At 40.8% G+C, this 22,054-nt stretch overlaps 1 protein-coding gene across 1 annotated transcript in view; it reads right to left on the bottom strand.

Annotated features, from left to right (window-relative positions):
• Positions 1-22,054, bottom strand: part of LOC145395265 (glutamate receptor ionotropic, kainate 3-like) — a 110,426-nt gene that overhangs the window by 39,786 nt on the left and 48,586 nt on the right. Inside the window, exon 4 of the mRNA XM_080268946.1 lies at positions 766-983. Coding sequence (XP_080125072.1) covers positions 766-983 — 218 coding nt within the window. The remainder of the gene's footprint in view (positions 1-765; positions 984-22,054) is intronic.

Here is a 22,054-nt window from a genome sequence, read left to right on the forward strand (position 1 = left end):
TGGAAAACTAAATGTTGGAATGATTACCGTTCGAGCAAATAGGGCTAGATGTACAAATAATAAAGTCTGATGAATAAGAGGAAGAGAGTAAGTGAAAAGACAGAACCTTGAGAAATACCACGATTTATAGTTTCATAACAGTGGCTGTCTACAACCTGCAATGAAGGCACAGAAAGAAGGACTGGAAGACATCGGAGGGTACATTATCAATTATATATTTGTGCTAGAATCTGAAAGAAGACTTTGTCATTTCTAGCACAAAAGCGAAGATTTTACCAAAATTCCGAAGAGAAAATGACCAAAAGTTGGAGAGGAATGTAAAATCACTAATGGTGCATCGCGGACAAAACTCATACCTTCCATCACAAATAAGGATATGAAAGGAAAGATGCTTCAAAAAAATCTTGTTCAGGACAAAGTTATTGACCATAAAAATAACAGATATTATAGCAATTGGGCAGTATTGGACGGCTGACGGTTGTCAACCATCTTTAGGACAGGTTAGATGAGAAAAAATTTTCAGCAAAAAAGGAAATATATAAATTGAACAAAGGCGCAAAAGTACCTAGGAAGGCAAATGACGTGCGAATTAGTGCCTGGTCCATTTCCCTGGGAATATTGTTGAGTCTTTTCACGTTCATGCGCTTTCCTTCCTTATTTTCTGAATCCTACTTTATGCAGTTATTTCATTGGGAAAAAGATGATGATGATGATGATGATGATGATGATGATGATGCCAGTAATATCAATGTTATAGCAACTTACACTCATATAAGCAGTGAGGGCCGTTGATGTTTCAAACACCAGCTTGTACTCCTTTGCATCGATCAAGTTTCTGAGGGAGTTAATCTTGACTGGAATGTTCCTGACGGCGAGCAGTGATGTCAGAGCACCAGAGTAGCTCCTCATAATGACCAGCACCACCATTAGCCACAGCCCCACCATGGTACGGGACGCCCAACCCTCTGGTAACTGCATCAGAGCTGGGGGTAAATAGGCAGTGTGTTTATCATGATCACACACACACACACACACACACACACACACACACACGATATGTGTAGTACATGACGTCCATCATTTTTCCAGCTATATCAGGGCTGGGAGTAGGTAGTCACTGTGATATTAACTTACAAATACTTAGTCACTTAGATAAGAAGAGACACAGAATAGACATTAACAAAATGTTTGCCACAGGTAGACCTCGGCGTTCATACACTTTTTCAACACTCAGAGTGTAGCCAGCATGTATATTTTGGATGTTATTATGCTTTGTTGTTGCTACTTGTGTAACTCCAGACGCATATAGACCCAAACCCATCTGATCTTAGAAAACCAGCAATTTCTGACGGTGCTGCCAGAGACCATTTTCTGACGTTATGTTCAAGAACTGTGTGTTGTGACGGTGAGGTCCATGAGGTGAGTAAATTTGTTGTGGAGAGGGAGGCTGTACTGTAATGCAGACATAGTGGATAGTTTGTGAGTTGTATTTTGTGTTGGTAGTGTAGCAAGGAAGGGAGGTGACCGCATCGCAGTTTAGGTGCGTGTGCTCGTGTATATCTGGGTAGAAGAGTTTCTGAGGGATGGCTGGTGGTGATTCATGAAGAATACTATTTGTGTGAAGGTTTTTGATGGCTGTGGTGGTTTTGTGTTTATGAATGGGTTTGTGAAGTATAGTGCGCGGTGGAGGAATGGTGACCTTGCTGAGATACTTACTGCAGGGAAGTTGGTCGGATTTTGCTCCTTAGAATGAAAGTGTGGTCGGTGCGGGCGCCCATCATCCATTCACTCATGTAGTCTTACTCTATTTCCGGTAAGTCTACACTGACTAACAAATTAAATGATTTCCTGTAAACCAGGAAATCATTTAGTACGCAGGTTGGTAACCTTATAACCAACCAACACGTGTTCCCTTCGTGTCAGCAAGTGGGTTGGAAGAGTGTTATGCCCCTCCCCAGAAAACAGCTAACTAAAAATACAGACAAGAAGCCTCGGATCAGGACGGACCAACAGGTGACGACCAAGGACCAGACACAGGACATAGTTCGGATTCAAACATGCAATGTTGGGGTTGCGAATGATGAGGTGAAAGAGAGAATGAAATTGTCCAGGTGCTTGAGAGTGCAAAAGTGGACATATGTGGATTGACTGAGACTAAATGATTGGGTGAGTGTGTGGGAGTTTGGATGGGGTAAATGCGCAGGAGTAAGCGAGAATGAGAAGGCAAAAAAGGGTGAATGTATTGTGTGCAAGAGATGGAGGGACATTACAAGATAGTATGGATCAGTTGGGTCAAGGATTGTGCGGGTAAGACTGAAAGTGGGAACACAGATGTGGGCGATTGTGTGTGTGTGTGTGTGTGTGTGTGTGTGTGTGTGTGTGTGTGTGTGTGTGTGTGTGTGTGTGTGTGTGTGTGTGTGTGTGTGTGTGTGCGTGTGTGTGTGTGTGTGTGTATTTACCTATTTACCTATTTGTAGTATACAGGAATTGAGCAATGCTCGTGTTGTCCTGTCTCCATATCCACATTTATTTAGTCTACCTTTACACACATGAATGTTTTTCTTCTGCACCACCTTTTCGTCTAAGTCGTTCAAAATACTTATGTATTTACCTTATACACCTAATTGTGATATACACGAAATTTGCTATGCCTAGGGTTCCCGTCGCTGTTTCTCAGTATATCAAATATAGCTTTAAACTCATTTAAAGCTTTAGACTTGACGATCTCTTTGTCCAGGCTATTCCATAAGTCTATACTTCTCTAAGGAAAGCTATATTTCTTAACATCCTTCAAGCAGCTTGACTTTTTCAATTTCATTCCGTGTCCTCTTGTTGCTCTCTTATCCCATAAAAACAGATCTTCTCGGTCAACTTTATCTACTCCCACCATGGTCCTGAACACTTCAATCATGTCTCCCCTCTTTCTTCTGTCCTCTAAGGAAGGCAAATCCAGCTTTTCCAGCCTCTCTCTGCATGACAGATCTGCCAGACTGGGGACCATTTTGGTTGCTGTTCTTTGTAATCTCTCAATCTTGTTTGTATCTTTCTTTTTGTGTGAGGACCACACTACCGCTGCATATTCTAACCTGGGGCGGATCATGGCCACTATAAATTTTTTCATCATCTCCTCATCCATATAATGAAATGGTACCCTTATGTTAGTGAAGAGTTTATACGTCTCTCTGTCTTGTTAATGTGTTTTTCAGGTGACAAACTATCTTGGACCAGCACTCCCAAATCTTTCTCTTCTCTCATTTTTGTAATTAATTCATTACCCAACAAATAATTAAGCAATGGCCTTCTGGTACTTTTACCCATTTCCAATATTTTACATTTCTTTACATTATATTTCATTTCCCACGTCCGGCTCCAATCATGTATCCTATCCAGATCCTCCTGCAGCATTTTACAATCGTCCTCAACCTCTACCTTCCTCAAGATCTTCACATCATCAGCAAACAGACTTGCATAACTGTTCACTCCATCTACCATATCATTTACGTAAATCAGGAACATTACAGGCGCCAACACCGAGCCTTGAGGGACTCCACTTGTTACTCTCCTATCCTTTATTACTGTCCTCATTTGTCTGTCTCTCAAAAAGTCTCTCATCCATTCCAGGAGTTTCCCCTTCAGTCCTCCTATATATTCTAGTTTCCACATTAGTCTCTTATGAGGTACCTTCTCAAAGGCCTTCTCTAAGTCTAAGTACACACAATCCACCCAACCATCTCTCTCCTGTACCACGTCAATTGCTCTTGAGTAAAAGCTCAACAAATTGGAAACACATGACCTTCCACTTCTGAATCCAAACTGACATTCAGCCAAAATATTCATCTCTTCTAGATATTTCATCCATCTGTCTTTCAGGATTCTCTCACACAATTTTGCGACCATGCTGGTTAGAGACACTGGTCTATAATTCAGGGGTTCTTCCCTGTTTTCTCCCTTATATATTGGTACCACATTTGCCCTCTTCCATTCTTGTGGCACTTTCCCCTCTTCCAGGGAACACACGATTAAACTGTGAATTTTATCAGCCAGTTGTTCTCTACAATCCTTCAGTACCCAATTAGTAATTCCATCAGGTCCTGGTCTTTCCTTACATCTTGAGTTTCCAGTAATTTATACACATCCTGTACCTCCACTTTTATATCTTTTATCACCGGTACATTTCTAATCACTCCCTCCCCTTCCACAAACTCTTTTTCATTAGTAAAAACCGACTGGAAGCATTTGTTCATTATTTCAGCTTGCATTGCTGCATCTTTATAGACCTCTCCTTTTACTTTCAGTTTGGTGGTTCCTTCCTTTTGTTTCAGTTTGCCATTAACAGATCTATAAAACAGTTTGGGTTCATCCTTGCATTTGTCTATTATACCTTTTTCAAAATTCCTTTCTTCTCTACGTATTCTTGTGTATTTATTTCTAGTTCTTTCATATTCTTCCTTTGTTCTGTTGTTACCTCTCTTTATCCAGTTGTTCCACGCCTTATCTCTCTTGTTTTGCTATCATACACCTTCTATTAAACCACTCCTTTTTCCTGTTTTCTTTCCCTCTTACTCTTGGTACAAATTTTTCCACTCCCAAATTATAGAGGTCTAGAAAGATATTCCACTTCCTCTGTATCTCTCATTTCTCTGAATTTTCTCCAATCCACATTTTCAAAAAATTTCCTCAATCCTGTAAAATTTGCTTTCCCAAAGTTGTATCTTCCCTGTCTATGAAGCTCGTCTCTTGGCTCGACGTTCCCTATTATCATCTGGAACTCAATGATCACATGATCACTTTTTCCTATAGGACAGTAATATTTCAATGATTCCATTACATCGGGGTCTTTGGTAAACAGTAAATCTAACCTTGCTGGTGTGTCCTCACCTTGGAACCGTGTCTCTTCTTTGACCCATTGTGTCATCACATTATTCATTATTATATTTAATAATATAGTGCCCCACGAATCCTTGCTACCTCCTGAGTCCCATTCCTCCTAGTTCACCTCTTTACAGTTAAAGTCACCCACCAAAATAATATTGTTGCTTTTCTCAATTATTTTTTGTAAATATCTCGCCATATCTGAAAACATCTGGTATTCGTCATCATTCCATGTTCTCGTCTTAGGGGGAACATACACTACTGCCATATACTTTCTTGACATTCTCTCTAGTTTCTAATGTCATATATATCACTTCAGCCCTGCCTTCTCCAATTTCCACGGTATCTACATTTATGTTGTTCTTCACTGCTATCATCACTCCTCCTCCCGTTTTTTCTTTTCTGTCTCCTCTCCACAGTTTCTATTTACCATCTCACAAATGAACATCAATATCTTCTCTTAATTTGGTCTCTACAAAGCACATGACATCAGGTTCATGTTCTCTCAAGAAATCGTTAATTTTAAACCCTGCCGATATTAAACCATCAACATTAATATATATCACCTTCAAATTATTTTTGATGTTTTTTTACCCTCTACTCTCCTCTCCGTCGGTACCACTTCCTCAATTTCTGATCTTTCATAGCCATCCCCCTTAGTTTCCTTCACTCCTATGTCCTTACATACCACTTCCTTACTTTCATATCCATCACTATCCAAAAAAAAATAAGTATTACATTCTTCCTCTGTCCTCTTATCATTTTTTTTTCCTTTACTCGTTCCTTCAATGATTTTAAAAAATCTCTTCATTCAAATCTTTTCTTATTATGATATTTTCCATCCCTGCATCTTTGCTTAAATTCCAGGTCACTTTAAGTATATCATTTACTACACTTTCTGATGACAACTTGACTCTCATTTGTCTTGTTTCCCCTTTCTTATAAGGACCTACCCTCCTTACTTCCTCAATTTCTTTTACCCATTTGTCTCCTTCGGGATCAATCTTGCCTAATATTCCTCTCACCAGGTTCATGTCTCTCTCGAGTCTCACGGATCTTACCTTTTCTTCCTCCTCCCTGTTTCCAAATATTACCACACATCTGTTCCTTTCTACAGTTTCTCTCACTATTTCCTCTTTTTTTTTTTTCAGTATTTTTACTACATTTTCTTCCATTTTTTTCTTGTTCATTTCCCTTTTTTCCTGGATGATTTCTCTTAAGCTGACCACTTCTTTCTGTTCATCTTGTACGTGTGCCCACTTTGCCTTATGCTCTTCTAATACACTACTCACCTTCTCTGTTTTATTAGTACTCTCTTCTAGTTTTCTCCTCAATTCGATATTTTCACGCTTCAAATTTCTGATCTCCTCATTCGCCGTCTCATTGGACTGGATCAGACTCTGCACAGTAATCTCCATATTCCCAGACACGTCCTTTAACTCGCCCCATCCCGTCGACGTATGGGTACGTTGCAACGATTTGCATTTGCCAGTCCTGGTGATGTACCGGTACGTCGTGCAATTGCAATGTGCATAATTTCGACAATTTTCAAATTTCGCGCTTGATTTGCGGTACGTATCCTCACATGACCTTCCCCTACCTGCCACCAGGTGGGGACACTCGGCGACCCCGAGCGACCCGCGCTAACCCGCCACTCGTCCACTCACCTGGTAGCAATGGTCCTACTCAGACATGGCTAAAAGAGGTCTCTCAGACGGCGAAATTCAAATCGCCCTGGACGCCTTTACAGGCGACAGTGATTCCCCACTGGACGACGAGGTTGTTGATAAAGATTATGTGCAGCCAGAGGAGGAAGAAACCACCAGCAGTGACGAGGAAGTTCTGTCTCCCAGGAAGCGGCAGTACGTGTCTTACCGTGCTGCTAGAGAGGGGCAGCAGGCAAAGAAGGCACGTGCAACATCCTATGCCTATCCCCAACGTGATTTGGAATCAGAATTCGAGGACGAGGACAAGGACGATGACGATGACGGAGCCGTGGGACATGCTGCCACGTGGTATGGATGTGAAGTCATCACTCATCGTGGCCCAGAGCGTACACCACGTCGGACGAGCAGGTATGAGCCTAGCATTTTGTTTGGGGAGTTAGGAAGTGCCGTGGAGGGAGTGGGGAGTGAAAGGGAAAGTACAGGGAGGATTAGGGAAAGTGAGAGTGACGTGAGTTAGTCATTGCTCTCCCTACGTAGTGTGAGGCGGCGTAGTGTATCATGTGGGCGAGTGCGGGTGCGTTCATTATCACGTGGGGTTGTGAGGAAGGGGGAAGGTGGGGAGGAACCACTCCCAAGCACGTCTTATGCTCCCCAATATCCCCTAACACGTGGTCGAGCTAGGGTGCGTGAGAAAGCACGTAGTGTTGTCATGGAGGGGGAAGGTGGGGAGGAACCACTCCCCAGCACGTCTTCTGCTCCCCAATATTCCCCTACTACATCCCCACAGCCCCCTAATGTTCCTCAAGGCCGTAAGGGTAAGGGAAAGGGAAAGGGTACAGGCAGAGGGAAGAGGAGTGACAGTGGGGAAGCCCTCCGCACTCCTTCTCCCCCACCTCCCCAACCAGGATCTCCTCCCCACCCAGACGAAGGTGGTGATGGGGATGATGGGGACGAGGGATTTGTGGCGTGGAATTGGGAGGATGGGAGTGATTTTTCTCCCCTCATTCACCCCTTCATTGAGCATGGGCGCTCTGGCTGCATTGCTCCAGGAATTCACCGTAATTTCACCAGGTTGGATTTTTTCCACCTGTTTTTTAGTGAGGCATTTGTGGAGCAGATTGTATACCATACCAACCTGTTGGAAGCACCCAGCGCCTTGAGAGTGAAAGACTGGGAACAAGGAGTAGGCATTCTATCATCTATGATTACCCTGTCTCCCTTTCAGAAATGTTCTTATTTTTTGCCCTAGTCCTTTTGATGGGTATTATACGAAAGAACAGAATTCCTGCTTACTGGACTAGGGACCCTGTTATGTTTACCCCAATATTTGGTCAAGTGATGAGCCGTAATCGGTTTCAACAAATTCTAAGTCGCCTCCATTTCTATGATGCTCATGATGCTGCAAATGCAAACAACACTGATAAAATGAGGCGAATTAGGTTGATCTTTGATCACCTGAGGCAAACCTTTCGTTCCTCATTCTATCCCTATAGAGACCTCGTCATAGACGAGAGTCTCGTATTGTGGAGAGGCAATATTTCATTTAGGCAGTATATACCCAGCAAAAGGCACCGTTTTGGGTTCAAGATCTTTGTTATGTGCGACTGTAGGACTGGATACGTGCAAGACATAGTCTTGTACACCGGTGCACAGACATAATAGAAGATCAAAGTATTGGACTGTTGGGAGCAGTGGTAAAGACAATGATAGAAGACTACCTTCATCGTGGTCACGTCCTCTACCTGGACAATTGGTACACTAGCCCTCTTCTCGCTCGTTATCTTCACACACATGAAACTGGAGTCTGTGGAACCGTGAAGGTGAACCGGCGTCACATGGCCAAGGTAGGGCGGAAACTTGCAAGGAATGAGGTTGTCTTCTTCAAAGTCAACAACATCCTTGCAACTGTGTGGAATCACAATAGAGAGGTAAGCCTATTGTCAACGGTTCACCGCCCCTTGATGCACCGTACTGATTCAGTTGATTACCGTAGCGAGAACAGGCGTCGTATTTGGAAACCTGAGTGTGTCATGGACTATAATATAAACATGCGCCTCGTGGACCAGTCAGACTCCATGATATTGACGGTAGAGTGTGCCAGGACCACGATGAAGGGGTATAAGAAACTGTTCTTTCACTTGCTAGATATCACTGCTCTGAATTGCCACCACCTTCACGCCATGACAACAGGAGTTCAGGAAACCTTTGAAGCGTTTGTAAGGGAGCTCACAAGAGAAATGTTTGCACGGTATGCTGTAGAAAGGCCCCAACATCGCACCCGCACTGCCCCTATTGCACAAACTCCCCTGAGAATATCCGGCCGCCATTTCCCCACTCCTATCCCTCCCCAGCCAAACAGACCTAGGCCCCAACGCAGGTGTCACGTGTGTAGCAATTCCCAGGTGAGACTCACGACACGGAGGAAGGACACCCGCTATGAGTGCGTGGAGTGTGACGTGGGTCTCTGTATTCACCCATGTTTCAGCGAATATCACACGTTGATGCAATTCTGATATGGTGTGAATGCGACAGGACGCTGAAACTATGAGGTAAATGCGACAGACAGACGCTCAGTGAAATTATCAGTCATGTTGATCTCCAAATATTAGTATAAAGTGTATCAGTGAAATTATCAGTCATGTTGATCTCCAAATATTAGTATAAAGTGCATACGGGTATAAGTGCAAAAATTGTATGTAAGTGTATAAATATGCTGTAAGTGGAAACATACATAGTGAGGGTTTTATGATGCGATATTCTGTCGCTCAGTGCAATAAATACGGCCCGTAATTATATAATTATTATTATTGGAAATGCTTACGGGTATCATATAAGTTCAAATTATTGTAAGTGCTGAAATAAATTCTAAGTCAAATATTCATAGTGTGTGTATAGAGATGCGATACCCTGACGCTCAGTTGAATGAATAAGGCACGTAATAGTGAAAATAGAAGTCAGCAAGTGGTAAAGTGTGTAATATATGTGAAGAATTAGTATATAAGTGTGTGAGTATTATGTTGGTCGAAACATTCCTTGCGAGGGCATTTTCATGCGATATTCTCACGCATACTTGAATAAATAATGCCAGTAAATATGTACAGTGCAGTATAGGGGTGTAAACGTGTGTAATGTAAGTGGGAAATTATAAGTGGAGTGAATAAATAAAGTAGATGATGAAACACGAGTGTTTGAGATCGTGGTTGCTACGTGAATATGCGCTAGCATATCGCTAAATGCCCTCGTAATGAATGAAAATAATTGAAAACATTTACAGTGGTGGAGGAAAGGTTCTATGTAAAGGGAAAAATAATAGGAAAGTGATAAAACAATTGGGTATGTTGAAATACGAGTCATAGCGAGTGCGCTTACTAAGCTGATGTGTGCTAGACTTATGCTGCATGTCATCATAATAAATGAAAACATCTGAAAACACTTACAAACAGTTGTAATTGGTAAAATGTCATTGAAACAGAAGTATACAAGTAGAAAAAATATGTTGACTGATACAAGAAACTTAGCATATAGCACGTTACGACTCGGACCAAACTCGCTATGCTCGCGTGATGGTATAATGCTTATTTTTCATATATATATATATATATATATATATATATGTCCGAAATCCATTATATTGTTACTGTTATTGTTTATTAGTTCAAATTCAATAAATATAGAGGTGTTGTGTGTTGTTTCTCCCAGTATTCCTTACCATAGAAAACGTGAGCGCCTGGCACGTCCATTACAGAATACGATACCTGGCTCGGGGACCTCACCTCTATGGACCACTTATAGACCGCGGTAAGCCCTTTCTTCGTGATTTTCCTTCGTTTCTCAACCTAAGCGGAAGTTTGAGCCAAAAAAAAATTTTTCCAAAAAGGCTCGGGACTGGGGGATGTCGGAGGGGCGGAAAACCTCGGGACGTGATGGTTTAACACTAGATTCTCCACTTTCTTTTCAAGTTCACTAATCCTCATAATCAATGTTTTAACCAGATCAATGACATTAATATTTCTATCAAATCCTGGAAATTCGAGTCCCTCAATGTTTACATTATCGGCCATGTTTGAGGTTGGTTACAGTACCAAAAACTGCTGTTACCGAAAATACTACAAACATTCATGTATACTCTTGCCAATAAATCTTTACACTTTTGGTAGTCTATATTAACTTACAGTATTTTACACTTAAAACAAGACCATAGGAGACAGGACAAACATAATTCCTGAAAACTACTTAAGGTTTGCAGTGGTTGCTGGGCCTGGGCCTGGGACCAGTCAAGAGACGTCCGTTCGCTGTGGCTGTTCGCTAGTACATACCTAATTGTATCTTTACAGGAATGAGTCAAGCTCGTACTCTCCCGTGTCTTAAACCATATTTATCGTACATATCCTTAAATTTGTGAATTGTTTTGGCACACACTATTTCATTCGGTAGTGCATTCCACTGATCAATTGCTCTATTTGGGAAATTAAATTTCCTTACGTCTTTACCTCCTCTCTTCTTATGCAGTTTTTTGCAGTGCCCTCTTGCTGATGCTTCCCTATAGGTTAAGTAATCATTTATGTCTATTTTCTCCTTCCCTGATATGCATTTATATGGCATAATCATGTCGCCTCTTCTCCTTCTCGCCTCTAGTGTTGGTAGATTCAGTTTATTTAGTCTTTCTTTGTAGCTTAGATCCCTTACACTTGGTAACCATCTTGTAGCGGCCCTTTGAACTTTTTCAATCTTGTCTATGTGTTTCTTGAGATGAGGACTCCAGACTACTGATGCATACTCCAGGGTTGGTCTGATGAATGATGTTATAATCTTTCTTAGCATGTCTTCATTTATGTATGTGAACGCTATTCTCATATTTGCAGGCAGTGTATACAACGTTCTGGACCTTCTCACTGATGTGGTCAGCCGGAGATAGTCTGTTATTGATAATCACACCTAGGTCCTTCTCTCTTTCTGATGTGTGTAGGGTTTAATTTCCTAACGTTTAATCCCAATCAGGTCTTTTTTCCACTTTTACCAAACTTGATTACATGACACTTGTCCACATTGAATTCCATTTGCCATGTATTACTCCATTCATGAAGTTTATTTAATTCTTCTTTTAGCTCTTTACAAGAGTCTGTGTTAGTAATTCTCCTTTGTATTTTTGCATCATCTGCAAACATATTTAGATAGCTTTCATTTCCAGTGTTACTGTCTATATCATTTATATACACTAAAAACATGATTGGTGCCAGCACTGAGCCCTGTGGTACTCCTCTAGTCAATTCTTTCCATGATGAATGATTTCCCCTTAGTACTGTTCTCATTTCTCTTTCCATGAGAAAATCTTGCATCCAACAATACAGTTTGCCTCGAATTCCTCCTTGATGGTACAGTTTCCATAAAAGTCTTTGGTGTGATACTGTGTCAAATGCTTTCTTGAAATCTAAATATATACTGTCCACCCATCCTTCTCTTTCCTGTAATGTGTCTGTTACTCTGCCATAGTAGCTCAACAGATTAGTAACACATGATTTTCCTTTTCTGAAACCAAACTGTCTTTCTGTTATCATATTGTGTTCTTCTAGGTGATTTACCCTAGCTTTTCTTATAAGCTTTTCTAATACCTTGCTTACATCATTGGTTAGTGATGCTAGTCGGTAGTTCAGTGGATTTTGTCTATTCCCATTCTTGAATAAGAGAACAATGTTTGCTTTCTTCCAAATATCAGGTAGTTTACCTTGACTCAAGGATTTCTTGAAAATTAAAAATAATGGTTTACTTAACTCCATTGCACATTCACGTAGCACCCAACATGAAATTTCATCAGGACCATTTGCTTTTCCTTTGTCTAATTTATTTAGCTCCTCCCTTATTTCTTTTTCAGATGTTTATATATCTGGTAGTATGTGTGGGCATGCATGTTCCACATAATCCCTCTCAATTTTTTTTCCTCTGTAAAAACTGATTGGAAATTCTTGTTTACTGCTTCACAAATATCATTCTCTTGTGTATAGGAGATTCCATCGTCCGTAATGGATTGTATTTTATCTTTTACTTTGGGTTTGCTTCTGATGTAGCTGGAAAATAGCTTTGGTTGATCACTACTTTTATTTATGATATCCTCAAACTGTTTTGGGGCTTCCCTCCTTATTCTTGTATAATCGTTTCTTGCCTGTTTGTAATTATTATATGCCCTTTCACTATTGTCTTCTGAATCTATTCCAAAACATATCTCTCTCTTTTTTTTTTTTTTTTTACATTCTGTATTGAACCATTTCTTTATTTTCTTTTCTGCTTCTTTGTGCTGTGGGATGTACTTTTGGACTCCTATTTCATAAAGTTCACAGAATTTTTTATATATAGCATTTAAATCTTGTCCTCTAAGCTCCTTTTCCCAATCAGTTTCTAAGAAGTACTTCTTTTGGTCATGATACTTTATCTTTTTATAGTTTAGACTCTTTTTGTAACTTTCATTGCTGTTAACTATGTCATATGCAATCCTGAAGTTGCAATTTAGTACTGCATGGTCGCTTTTGCCGAATGTAGGGTTATATAATAAATTGTCAATATCGTTTTCTTGCCTAGTAAATATGAGATCTAGCATTGAGGGTACATGAGTCCTCTTTTTCTGGTGCTTTCCCTTACATGGTGCGTTAGGAAAAACTCTTGCACCAGATCCAGGAGCTTTTGGTCCCAACAGCTTTCTTGGCTTATTATATCTAGAGTATTCCAATTTATATTTGTATTAAAATCTCCAGTTAGTATAATTCTTTCCGATTTCTCTTCCATTTTATGTAGTAATGCTCTTAAACTCTGAATTGTACGCTCTGCCAGGTCCTCATATTCGTCTCTTTCCCATGTGTTTGATCTGGGTGGCATGTACAAATTGGCTACAATTACTTTCCCTTCATATGTGTTGATCTCTACTGCAATAAGTTCTACTTGTGAGGGTATATCTAATTATATTTCTTTGACTTTTAGATTTTTCTTAGTTAATATTATAATTCCTCCTCCTTTTTTTAAGTTCCTATCTCTTTTCCATATATTACAGTATATTCCTCTAAGTTTAGGATGTCGTTTGATATCCTTGGTGTTAATTTTGTTTCAGTTAGACATATTATATGTGGTTCGTTTTCGCTGACAATCATTCATCTCTAATAATTTAGATACCATTCCATCCACATTTGAGTACATCAACTTAATCATCTTGTTTATAAACTTGTCATTATTTGGTTCTACTACCTTCCTCCTTTTTATTCCCTCCTGTTTATGTACCACTTTCGTACCTGCAATCCAATTACTTTGTTAAAAAATGTATCCTTCTCCTCCTCTGATCTTCCCTCAGTTTTTGTTTTTGCTTCCTCCCTCTTCTCTTTCAGTAATTCTAGTTCCTCTTGTGTTAGGCATCTTTTTATCCATACATTTTTTATTCCTGTTTTTCCATAAGATTATTTGCATATTTTAGTATCTTCTCCACGTGTTTACACTCTGGAAGGTTACCTTTAGGGGTCTTTACTTGCTTCTCTCGTATTTCACTAACCTTTTCTGTTCCTCTATGTTTTTACTACAGATTTCCTCTGATACTTCTTTCAATATGCCCATTACTTTTGCCATCTCCTTTTTGTCTCTTTAGATCTTGTTTTTTATTTCTTTCTCTTCTATACCAGTGATTACTATAGATTTGTTGATATCTACTGAATCTCTGACTAACTTAGGATTGTTTTCGGTTATTCTTTTCCTTTTTACGGTAATGCTTTTTTTCTTCCACCCTTGTTTCTAAGTCTTTCTTTACTTTCACCATTTCAGCAGAAGTGGTTTCCACATCATTTTTGTAGCTTTGCACAGCTTCATTCACCTGTGTTATCTTCTCAATATCACTGTTCTGATCTATCAGACTGCTTACTTGCCTAATTGTCTCTATATCATTTTTGAACTCTTCCATAATATTCTCGTGGTTGACTACTGTACATGCCACTTCACTAATTTACCTTCTAAGTGAACCCAACTCTACTGTTAGCTCATCTATGGTTGTGTCTTTCTTGTTGACTTCCTTTCCTAATTTTTCTATTTCTTCCGTTTGCAAGTGCATCTGTTTCTTAATTTCATCAATCTCATTCTGAACAGCCATCTCTAATCTGTGTACTCGTTCCACCAGTTTATTGTGAGTCTCCATTTCAACCAATTCTTGGTAGAAATCATCATCCTGCTTTCTACCTTTATCCCTTTTCTTTTCCAAATTTGCTTTACTAAAGTATGTGGTCATTTTGCAGTACTAAAAGCACATATAGTACTTACATTCCCTGAGGCAGTTGTAGACTAAACAAACGATCACCTGATTGTGCGCATTCTTGAGCTACTTTGTTTTCTTTTCTGTTTGAACAAGTCTTACCTAAAACTTCTTCTTTATTATATTAGAACACTATTTAGTCCAACCTGGTACAGAGCTTGACTCATATAAAGATACTAATATTTAGGTAATGCCACTGGCCAAGTTGGCCAGGTATGGAGCAGTGGTAGCGTGGGTCTGCTCTCCTCGGTGACTAGTGTATGTGTGTGTGTGTGTGTATGTGTGTGTGCCAATGCAAGATCGTGCAAGCAGAATGAAAGAAGAGTTCTGGGCAAATTTGAGAGCATGCATAGAAAAGCTCGAGAGGAATGAGAGAATATTTTTGACTGGAGATATGAGTGAAAAAGTATGGAATGTGAAGGTGGATGTATTAGTTGGTCAATGGGGCGTGCCTGCAAAAGTGGATGATATGGCAGTGTTCTAGTGGATATTCGTGCAGGGAGGGGTTTGGTGATAGCCAATACCCTCTTTAGATACACTATGATCCACAAGTGTACATGGCGAGTGATAAGAAGGGTGGGTGGTGAACTGAATGAGCGGAAGGCAGTGGTTGATTATGTGTGTGTGGATGAGAGAATGAGAAGGTGTATAATGGATACAAGAGCTTGCAGAGATTGGGGGAGTGGACTTTCTGACCACCTCTTGGTGGTGGTGAAAGTCAAGGTTCAAGTGCAATGGAGGAATAGATGATAGGAATGACAGGAGGGAGTACTCCATACAAGGTGGGTAGAAAGGTTGCAAGAAGATGAAGAAAAGGCAGAATATAAGTAAGAAGTTGAGGAAACATAGGGTAAATATGATTTGTAGTAGATTTGGGATATGGAAGGTGTATCCAAGATTTTCACATAAGAAAAATGTGGAACATGTGAGGTGATGTGTGGGGTGAAGAGAGGACGAAAGGGGGTGTATGGCAGCATGGTGGAATGAAGAGGCGACGCAAGCTATGGTACAAAAGAAGAAAACATATAGTGAGTGAATGGGGAACAGAGGCATGGAGGAAGTTGAGAGATGGAAGAGGGAGTTATATGCAGTGAGGAAGATAGAGGTGAAAAGATTAGTAGGAGAGAGTAAGAAGAAAGTGGATGAAGAAATTGGAAGGAATATGAGTGTACAGTGAAGGGAATGTAAGAAAATATTATGGAAGGTGAAGAGAGTTAGACTGGGTGATAAAGAAGGTAGTAGGGGAGTGAAAGATAAAAATGGAGAAGGGAGAAAATGTGAGCAGATGGAGAGAACACTTTAAGCAACTGTTAAACAGAAATAATGAAAGTGATGTCAGTATAAGTGGCTAGGCGATGGCTAGAAGAAGTGTGGTAAGAAAGGAGAAAGAGGTCGGTAGAATGGAAGCAATGAAGAAAATCAACATTGGGAAAGCTCCAGGAATTGAGTGTATGGTGAAATGATGAAGCATGCGGTAGAGACAGTAGTAGAATGGATATGGAGGATCTGCAGATTGGCCTGGGAGGAAGGTAGAGTCCCGGAGTATTGGAAGTGAGGTATTATTATTCCCCTGTACAAAGGAAAAGGGGAAAAAGAAGTGCGTGGTAATCATAAAGGTATTTGTCTTAGCCTAATAGGCAGTGTATATAGTAGGATACTTATTGAAAAATTTTAGGGAAAAAATCAAACAGAGGAATTAGCTGGAGACGAACAGGGAGGTTGGAGGAAGGGAAGAAGTTGCGTATATCTTTTTTTTTTTTTTTTTTTTTTTTTTTAACAGAACGGAGGAAGAGAAAACAAATGGGAAAAAAAAAAATCCATACACCAGATTACTGGTGTCCTCTATTCATAAAATATCTGTAACAGTTAGACTTGAACAGTTGTGGGTTGAAATTTGGAGAAAAACAACTCTGGGGAAGCGAGTTCCAGAGAGATGCAGTTCGGGGAATGAAAGAATTCTGATAGGCAGAAGTTCTGCAATATGGTTGAGTGACATACCCTGGGGGTAGGGTTTTTTTTTCAAGAATACTCCCCCAGTATTCCTGCTTGTCGTAAAAGGCGACTAAAAGGGTTGGCGGAGGGTTAGTGCCCCTCCCCGGAAAACAACTAACTAAAAAAACAAACAATAAGCCTCGGACAAGGACTGACCAAACGATGATGACCCAGGACCGGACAAAGGACTTGGTAATGGGTACTTGGAATGTAAGAGGAGCGAATGATGAGGTGAAAGAGAGAGAGATTGTCCAGGTGCTTGAGGGTGCGAAAGTGGATGTATGTGGAACAACTGAAACAAAATGGAGAGGAGAAAGTGTGAGAGAATGGGAGTATGGATGGGGTATATGTGCAGGAGTAGGTGAGAATGAGAGGGCGAAGGAAGGAGTATGTATAGTTGTGAGTAAAAGATGGAAGAAGAGCGTAAGACAGTATGGATCAGTTGGGTCAAGGATTGTGTGGGTAAAGTTGAAAGTTGGAATACAAATGTGGGTGATTGTGTATGTGTATGCGCCAATGCAAGATCGTGCTAGAAGAGTGAGAGAAGAGTTCTGGACAAATGTAGAAGTGTGCATGGAAAAGTTTGGAAGGAATGAGAGAGTGTTTTTGATTGGTGATATGAATGGTAAAGTTGGGAATGCGAAGGTGGATGGAATAGTTGGTGAGTGGGGTGTGCCTGCTGAGATAGATGAGAATGGGAGTGCGTTAGTGGACATTTGTGCTGGGAGGGGGTTGGTGGTAGCCAATACCCTCTTCAGGCATAAAATGATCCACAGGTATACATGGCGAGTGATGAGAAGGGTGGGTGGTGAACTGAATGAAAGGAAGGCAATGATTGATTATGTGTATGTGGATGAAAGGATGCGAAGATGTGTAATGGATGCAAGAGTTTATAGAGGCTGGGGGAGTGGACTTTCTGACCACTACTTGGTGGTGGCCAGAATCAAGGTCCAATCAGAATGGAGGAATAGAAGAAGGGAAAGACGAGAGGAAGGAGTAGTTGCAAGGAGAGTGGAAAGGTTACAAGAGGATGAGAAAAAGACAGAGTATAAGAGAGAAGTGGAGGAACGATTAGGCAAATATGAATTGGAGCAGATGGAAGACGTGGAAGGTGTGTGTAGCATATTTACAGAAGAAATATGTGCAGCATGTGATGTGGTGTGTGGAAGGAAGAGAAGACAGAGGGGGGTGCAAGGAACAGCGTGGTGGATTGAAGAGGTGAAACAGGCTGTGGCACAAAAGAAGAAAGCATACAATGAATGGATGAGAAATAGGGGCGTGGAAGAAGTTGAGAGGCGGAAGAGAGAGTTATATGTAGAAAGAAAGAGAGAGGTGAAAAGATTAGTAAGAGAGAGTAAGAAGAGAGTGGATGAGGAATTTGGAAGGAATTTGAGTGTAAAGTGGAGGGACTGTAAGAAAATGTTCTGGAAAGAGGTGAAAAGAGTAAGACAGGGTGGAAGTGAAGTTAGCAGGGGAGTGAAAGATAAAAATGGTAGATTACTAGTGGAGAAGGGAGAAAAAGTGAGCAGATGGAGAGAACACTTTAAGGAATTGTTGAACGTAGAGGATGGAAGTGATGCGAGTATAAGTGGCTGGGGAATGGCTGGGAGAAGGAGGGAGATGAGAAGACAGGAAGAAATCAGTAGGATAGAAGTTGTGGAAGCAATGAAGAAAGTTAAATCTGGGAAAGCCCCAGGAATTGATGGAGTGTGTGGTGAAATGCTGAAGCATGGGGGAGAGATAGTAGTAGAATGGATGTGGAAGCTGTGCAGATTAGCCTGGGAGGAAGGTAGAGTCCCGGAGGATTGGAAGTCAGGTACAATTATTCCCTTGTACAAAGGAAAAGGGGAAAAAGAAGTGTGTGGTAATCATAGGGGCATTCGTCTTCCTAGTATAATAGGAAAAGTGTATGGTAGGATACTTATTGACAGAGTTAGAGAAAGAACAGAGAAATTAGTTGGAGAAGAACAGGGAGGCTTTAGGAAGTGAAGAGGTTGTGTAGATCATATATTCATTCTTAGATCTTTAGTGGAAAAGTTTCTAGAGAAGGGAAAGAAGTTGTATGCAGCTTTCATGGATTTGGAGAAAGCATATGACAGGGTGGATAGACAAGGATTGTGAAAAGTGTTAAGAATATTTGGAGTAGATGGGAAGTTGTTGAATGCTGTGAAGAGTATGTACGATGGTGCGAAGGCTGCAGTGCGTGTGGATGGTGAACTAAGTGAATTTTTCTCTTTGAAAGTTGGGTTGAAACAGGGATGTGTCATGTCTCCATGGTTGTTCAATCTGTACATGGATGGGGTAATAAAAGAGGTACAAGGTAGGGTAGTGGATGTTGGAGTGGCCCTGGTGAAAGAGGATAGTGTTTGGAAACTTCCTGTACTGTTGTTTGCAGATGATACTGTGTTGTTGAATGAAGACGAAGGGGAGCTGCAAGGCTTGGTGGATGAGTTTGGGAGAGTGTGTAAGAAACGGAATCTGAAGGTAAATGTAGGGAAGAGTAAAGTGATGGTCTTTGAGAGAGGTGAAGTCAGTGAATGTACAGCGAGGTTGGATGGTGAGGAATTGGAAAATGTGAGTACGTTTAAGTATTTGGGTAGTGTGATGAGTAAGGATGGAGGTTCGGAGGGTGAAGTGCTTGAAAGGGTACAGCAGGGAAGAAAGGTTGCTGGTTCTTTGAAAGCAGTGATAAGAAACAGGGAAGTGAGCGTGATAAGAAACAGGGAAGTGAGCATGGAAGTGAAAAAGTCACTACATGACAGTATTGTGATACCAACTCTAACGTACGGAAGTGAAGCTTGGACGTTGTTGGAAGGACACAAGTCAAAAGTGAGAGCAGTGGAAATGAGTTATTTAAGAGGAGCCTGTGGAGTCACATGGAGAGATAGGCTGACGAATGAGGATATAAAGGAACGTTGTGGTGTTGATGTGCGTTATGAGGAACACTCTGAGGTGGTTTGGCCATGTGGAGAGGATGGAGGGTGAAAGACTGACAAAAAGAGTGTATGTGAGTGAGGTGGAGGGGGGAAGAGGGAGGGGGAGGCCGAGGATGAGATGGAGGGATGGGGTGGAGAGGTATATGAGAGAGGGGGGTGTGAGTTGGGAGCAGGGCAGTGAAATGGCGGGGGACAGGGCGACTTGGAGGCGATTTGTTTGTGGCCACCCCAAACGGGATTGAGGCGTCTGGCAATAAATAGATAGATAGACATTCCAGTCATGAGCGCTACCAGATGCCCGTGTAGCACGAGGGAAGGCATGGAGAGGTGGCACCATGGACGCAACTTCGTCTGAGCATTTGCCAAAAAAATATCTGTAAAATAATGCAAGGGAGGCAACATTCCTTCTTACTTGCAGGGGAGGTAGTTTATATGTAATGGCAGGGTTGTTAATGATTCTAACAGCTTTATTCTGAATTTTGTCTAGTTGTCTTAATGCAACCTCTCCACAACCATTCCACAAGGGTGAGCAATATTCAAGCTGAGAGCGCACATGACTCTTATAAATTATAGGTAACTGCTCATCAGCGAAGAAGTTACGGACTCTGTACAATAATCCAAGTTTCTTTGAGGCGGTTTTAGCAAGTGATCTGACATGAAAGGTCCAGCTGAGGGCACTGTTAAGTGAGACACCAAGAATTTCAATACTTTTGGAGATGGGAATATTAGTAGCACTGAAGGTAATGTACGAATCTGGCAATATCTGTCTATTAGTAAACTGTATATATATAGTTTTACTAGCATTAAAAGAGACAAGGTTGTTTTGTCCCCATTCACTGATATTCATCCTCAGGTCATTAGTGGAAAAGGTTCTAGAGAAGGGAGAGAAGTTGCATGCGGCCTTCATGGATCTGGAGAAAGCATATGACAGAGTGGATAGAGAAGGAATGAGGAAAATACTAAGAATCTATGGAGAAAATGGGAAGTTGTCAGAAGCCGTGAAGGGTATGTATTAAGATGGTAAGGCTTCAGTGCGTGTGGATAGTGAAATTAGCGAATTTTTCTATTTGGATGTTGGATTGAAACAGGGATGTGTTATGTCTCCAAGGCTGTTCAGTCTGCATAATTATTGTTGGGGTTATAACAGAGATACAAGGTAAAGCAATGGATGCTGGAGCAGCCTAATGAGAGAGAGCAGCATTTGGAAACTCCCTGGACTGTTGTTTGTAGATGATACTGTAGTGTTAAGACGAAGGGAAACTGCAAGACTTGGCGAATGAGTTTGGGAGAGTGTGTAAGAAACGGAATCCAAAGTTGAATGTAGGGAAAAGTAAAATTATGGTTGTCGAGAGAATTTAAGTGAATTTTTCTATCTGGGTGTTTGATTGAAACAGGGATGTGTCATGTCTCCAAGGTTGTTCAATCTGTATATAGATGGGGTTATATAAGAGATACAATGTAAAGCAATGGATGTTCGAGCAGTCTAATGAGAGAGAGCAGCGTTTGGAAACTCCCTTGACTGCTGTTTCCAGATGACAGTCTAATATTAAGACGAAAGGTAACTGCAAGGCTTGGCGAATAAGTTTGGAAGAATGTGTAAGAAACTGAATTTAAAGTTGAATGTAGGGAAGGATAAAGTTATGATTGTCGAGAAAAATGAAGTCTCTGATAGTACAGTGAGGATGGATGATAAAGAAATGGGAAATGTGAGTGCATTTAAGTTCTTGCGTAGTGTGACGAGTACGGATGGAAGTTTGGAGGATGATGTGCTTGAAAGGGTACAACAAGGAAGAAAGGTGACTGGTTCTCTGAAAACGTGAAGAAATAGGGAAGTGAGCATGGCAATAAAAAAGTTGCTACATGATAGAACTGTGTTACCAACTCATGTAATGCCTTGTTATTTTTTATATTATAAACGTCGCTGCTCACCAGTGTATTACTAGAAATAATTTATATACCACTGCCGACCACCAGTGTAATGGTCCGAATGTTAGGGGGTATCATCACTCAATACAACCAGTGTGGTGCTCAGAAAATTTTTAAGTCACCTTCAATGTATTACAGAAACTACTTGGATATCACCACTGGCCACCAGGGTAGTATACTGAATTAAAAGATGAGACTATTAATAGGGCCAGTATGATAATGGCAATTGAGTAAAACAGTGAAAGTTCTGAAACAATTCTAGTTATCAGTGCACAGATAAGAGATTTATGAAAAATTATGGGGGTAATGGGAGGTGTGGTAGCGTGATCTTCCTTATGGCTAAGCCACCCATGTATTGAACTTGAAATATTCCTTTTAGCTTACCAACG

Source organism: Coenobita brevimanus, chromosome 30 (genome assembly GCF_032717465.1).
Source record: "Coenobita brevimanus isolate Jiangsu-jjx chromosome 30, ASM3271746v2, whole genome shotgun sequence".
Taxonomy (NCBI): Eukaryota; Metazoa; Arthropoda; class Malacostraca; order Decapoda; family Coenobitidae; genus Coenobita; species Coenobita brevimanus.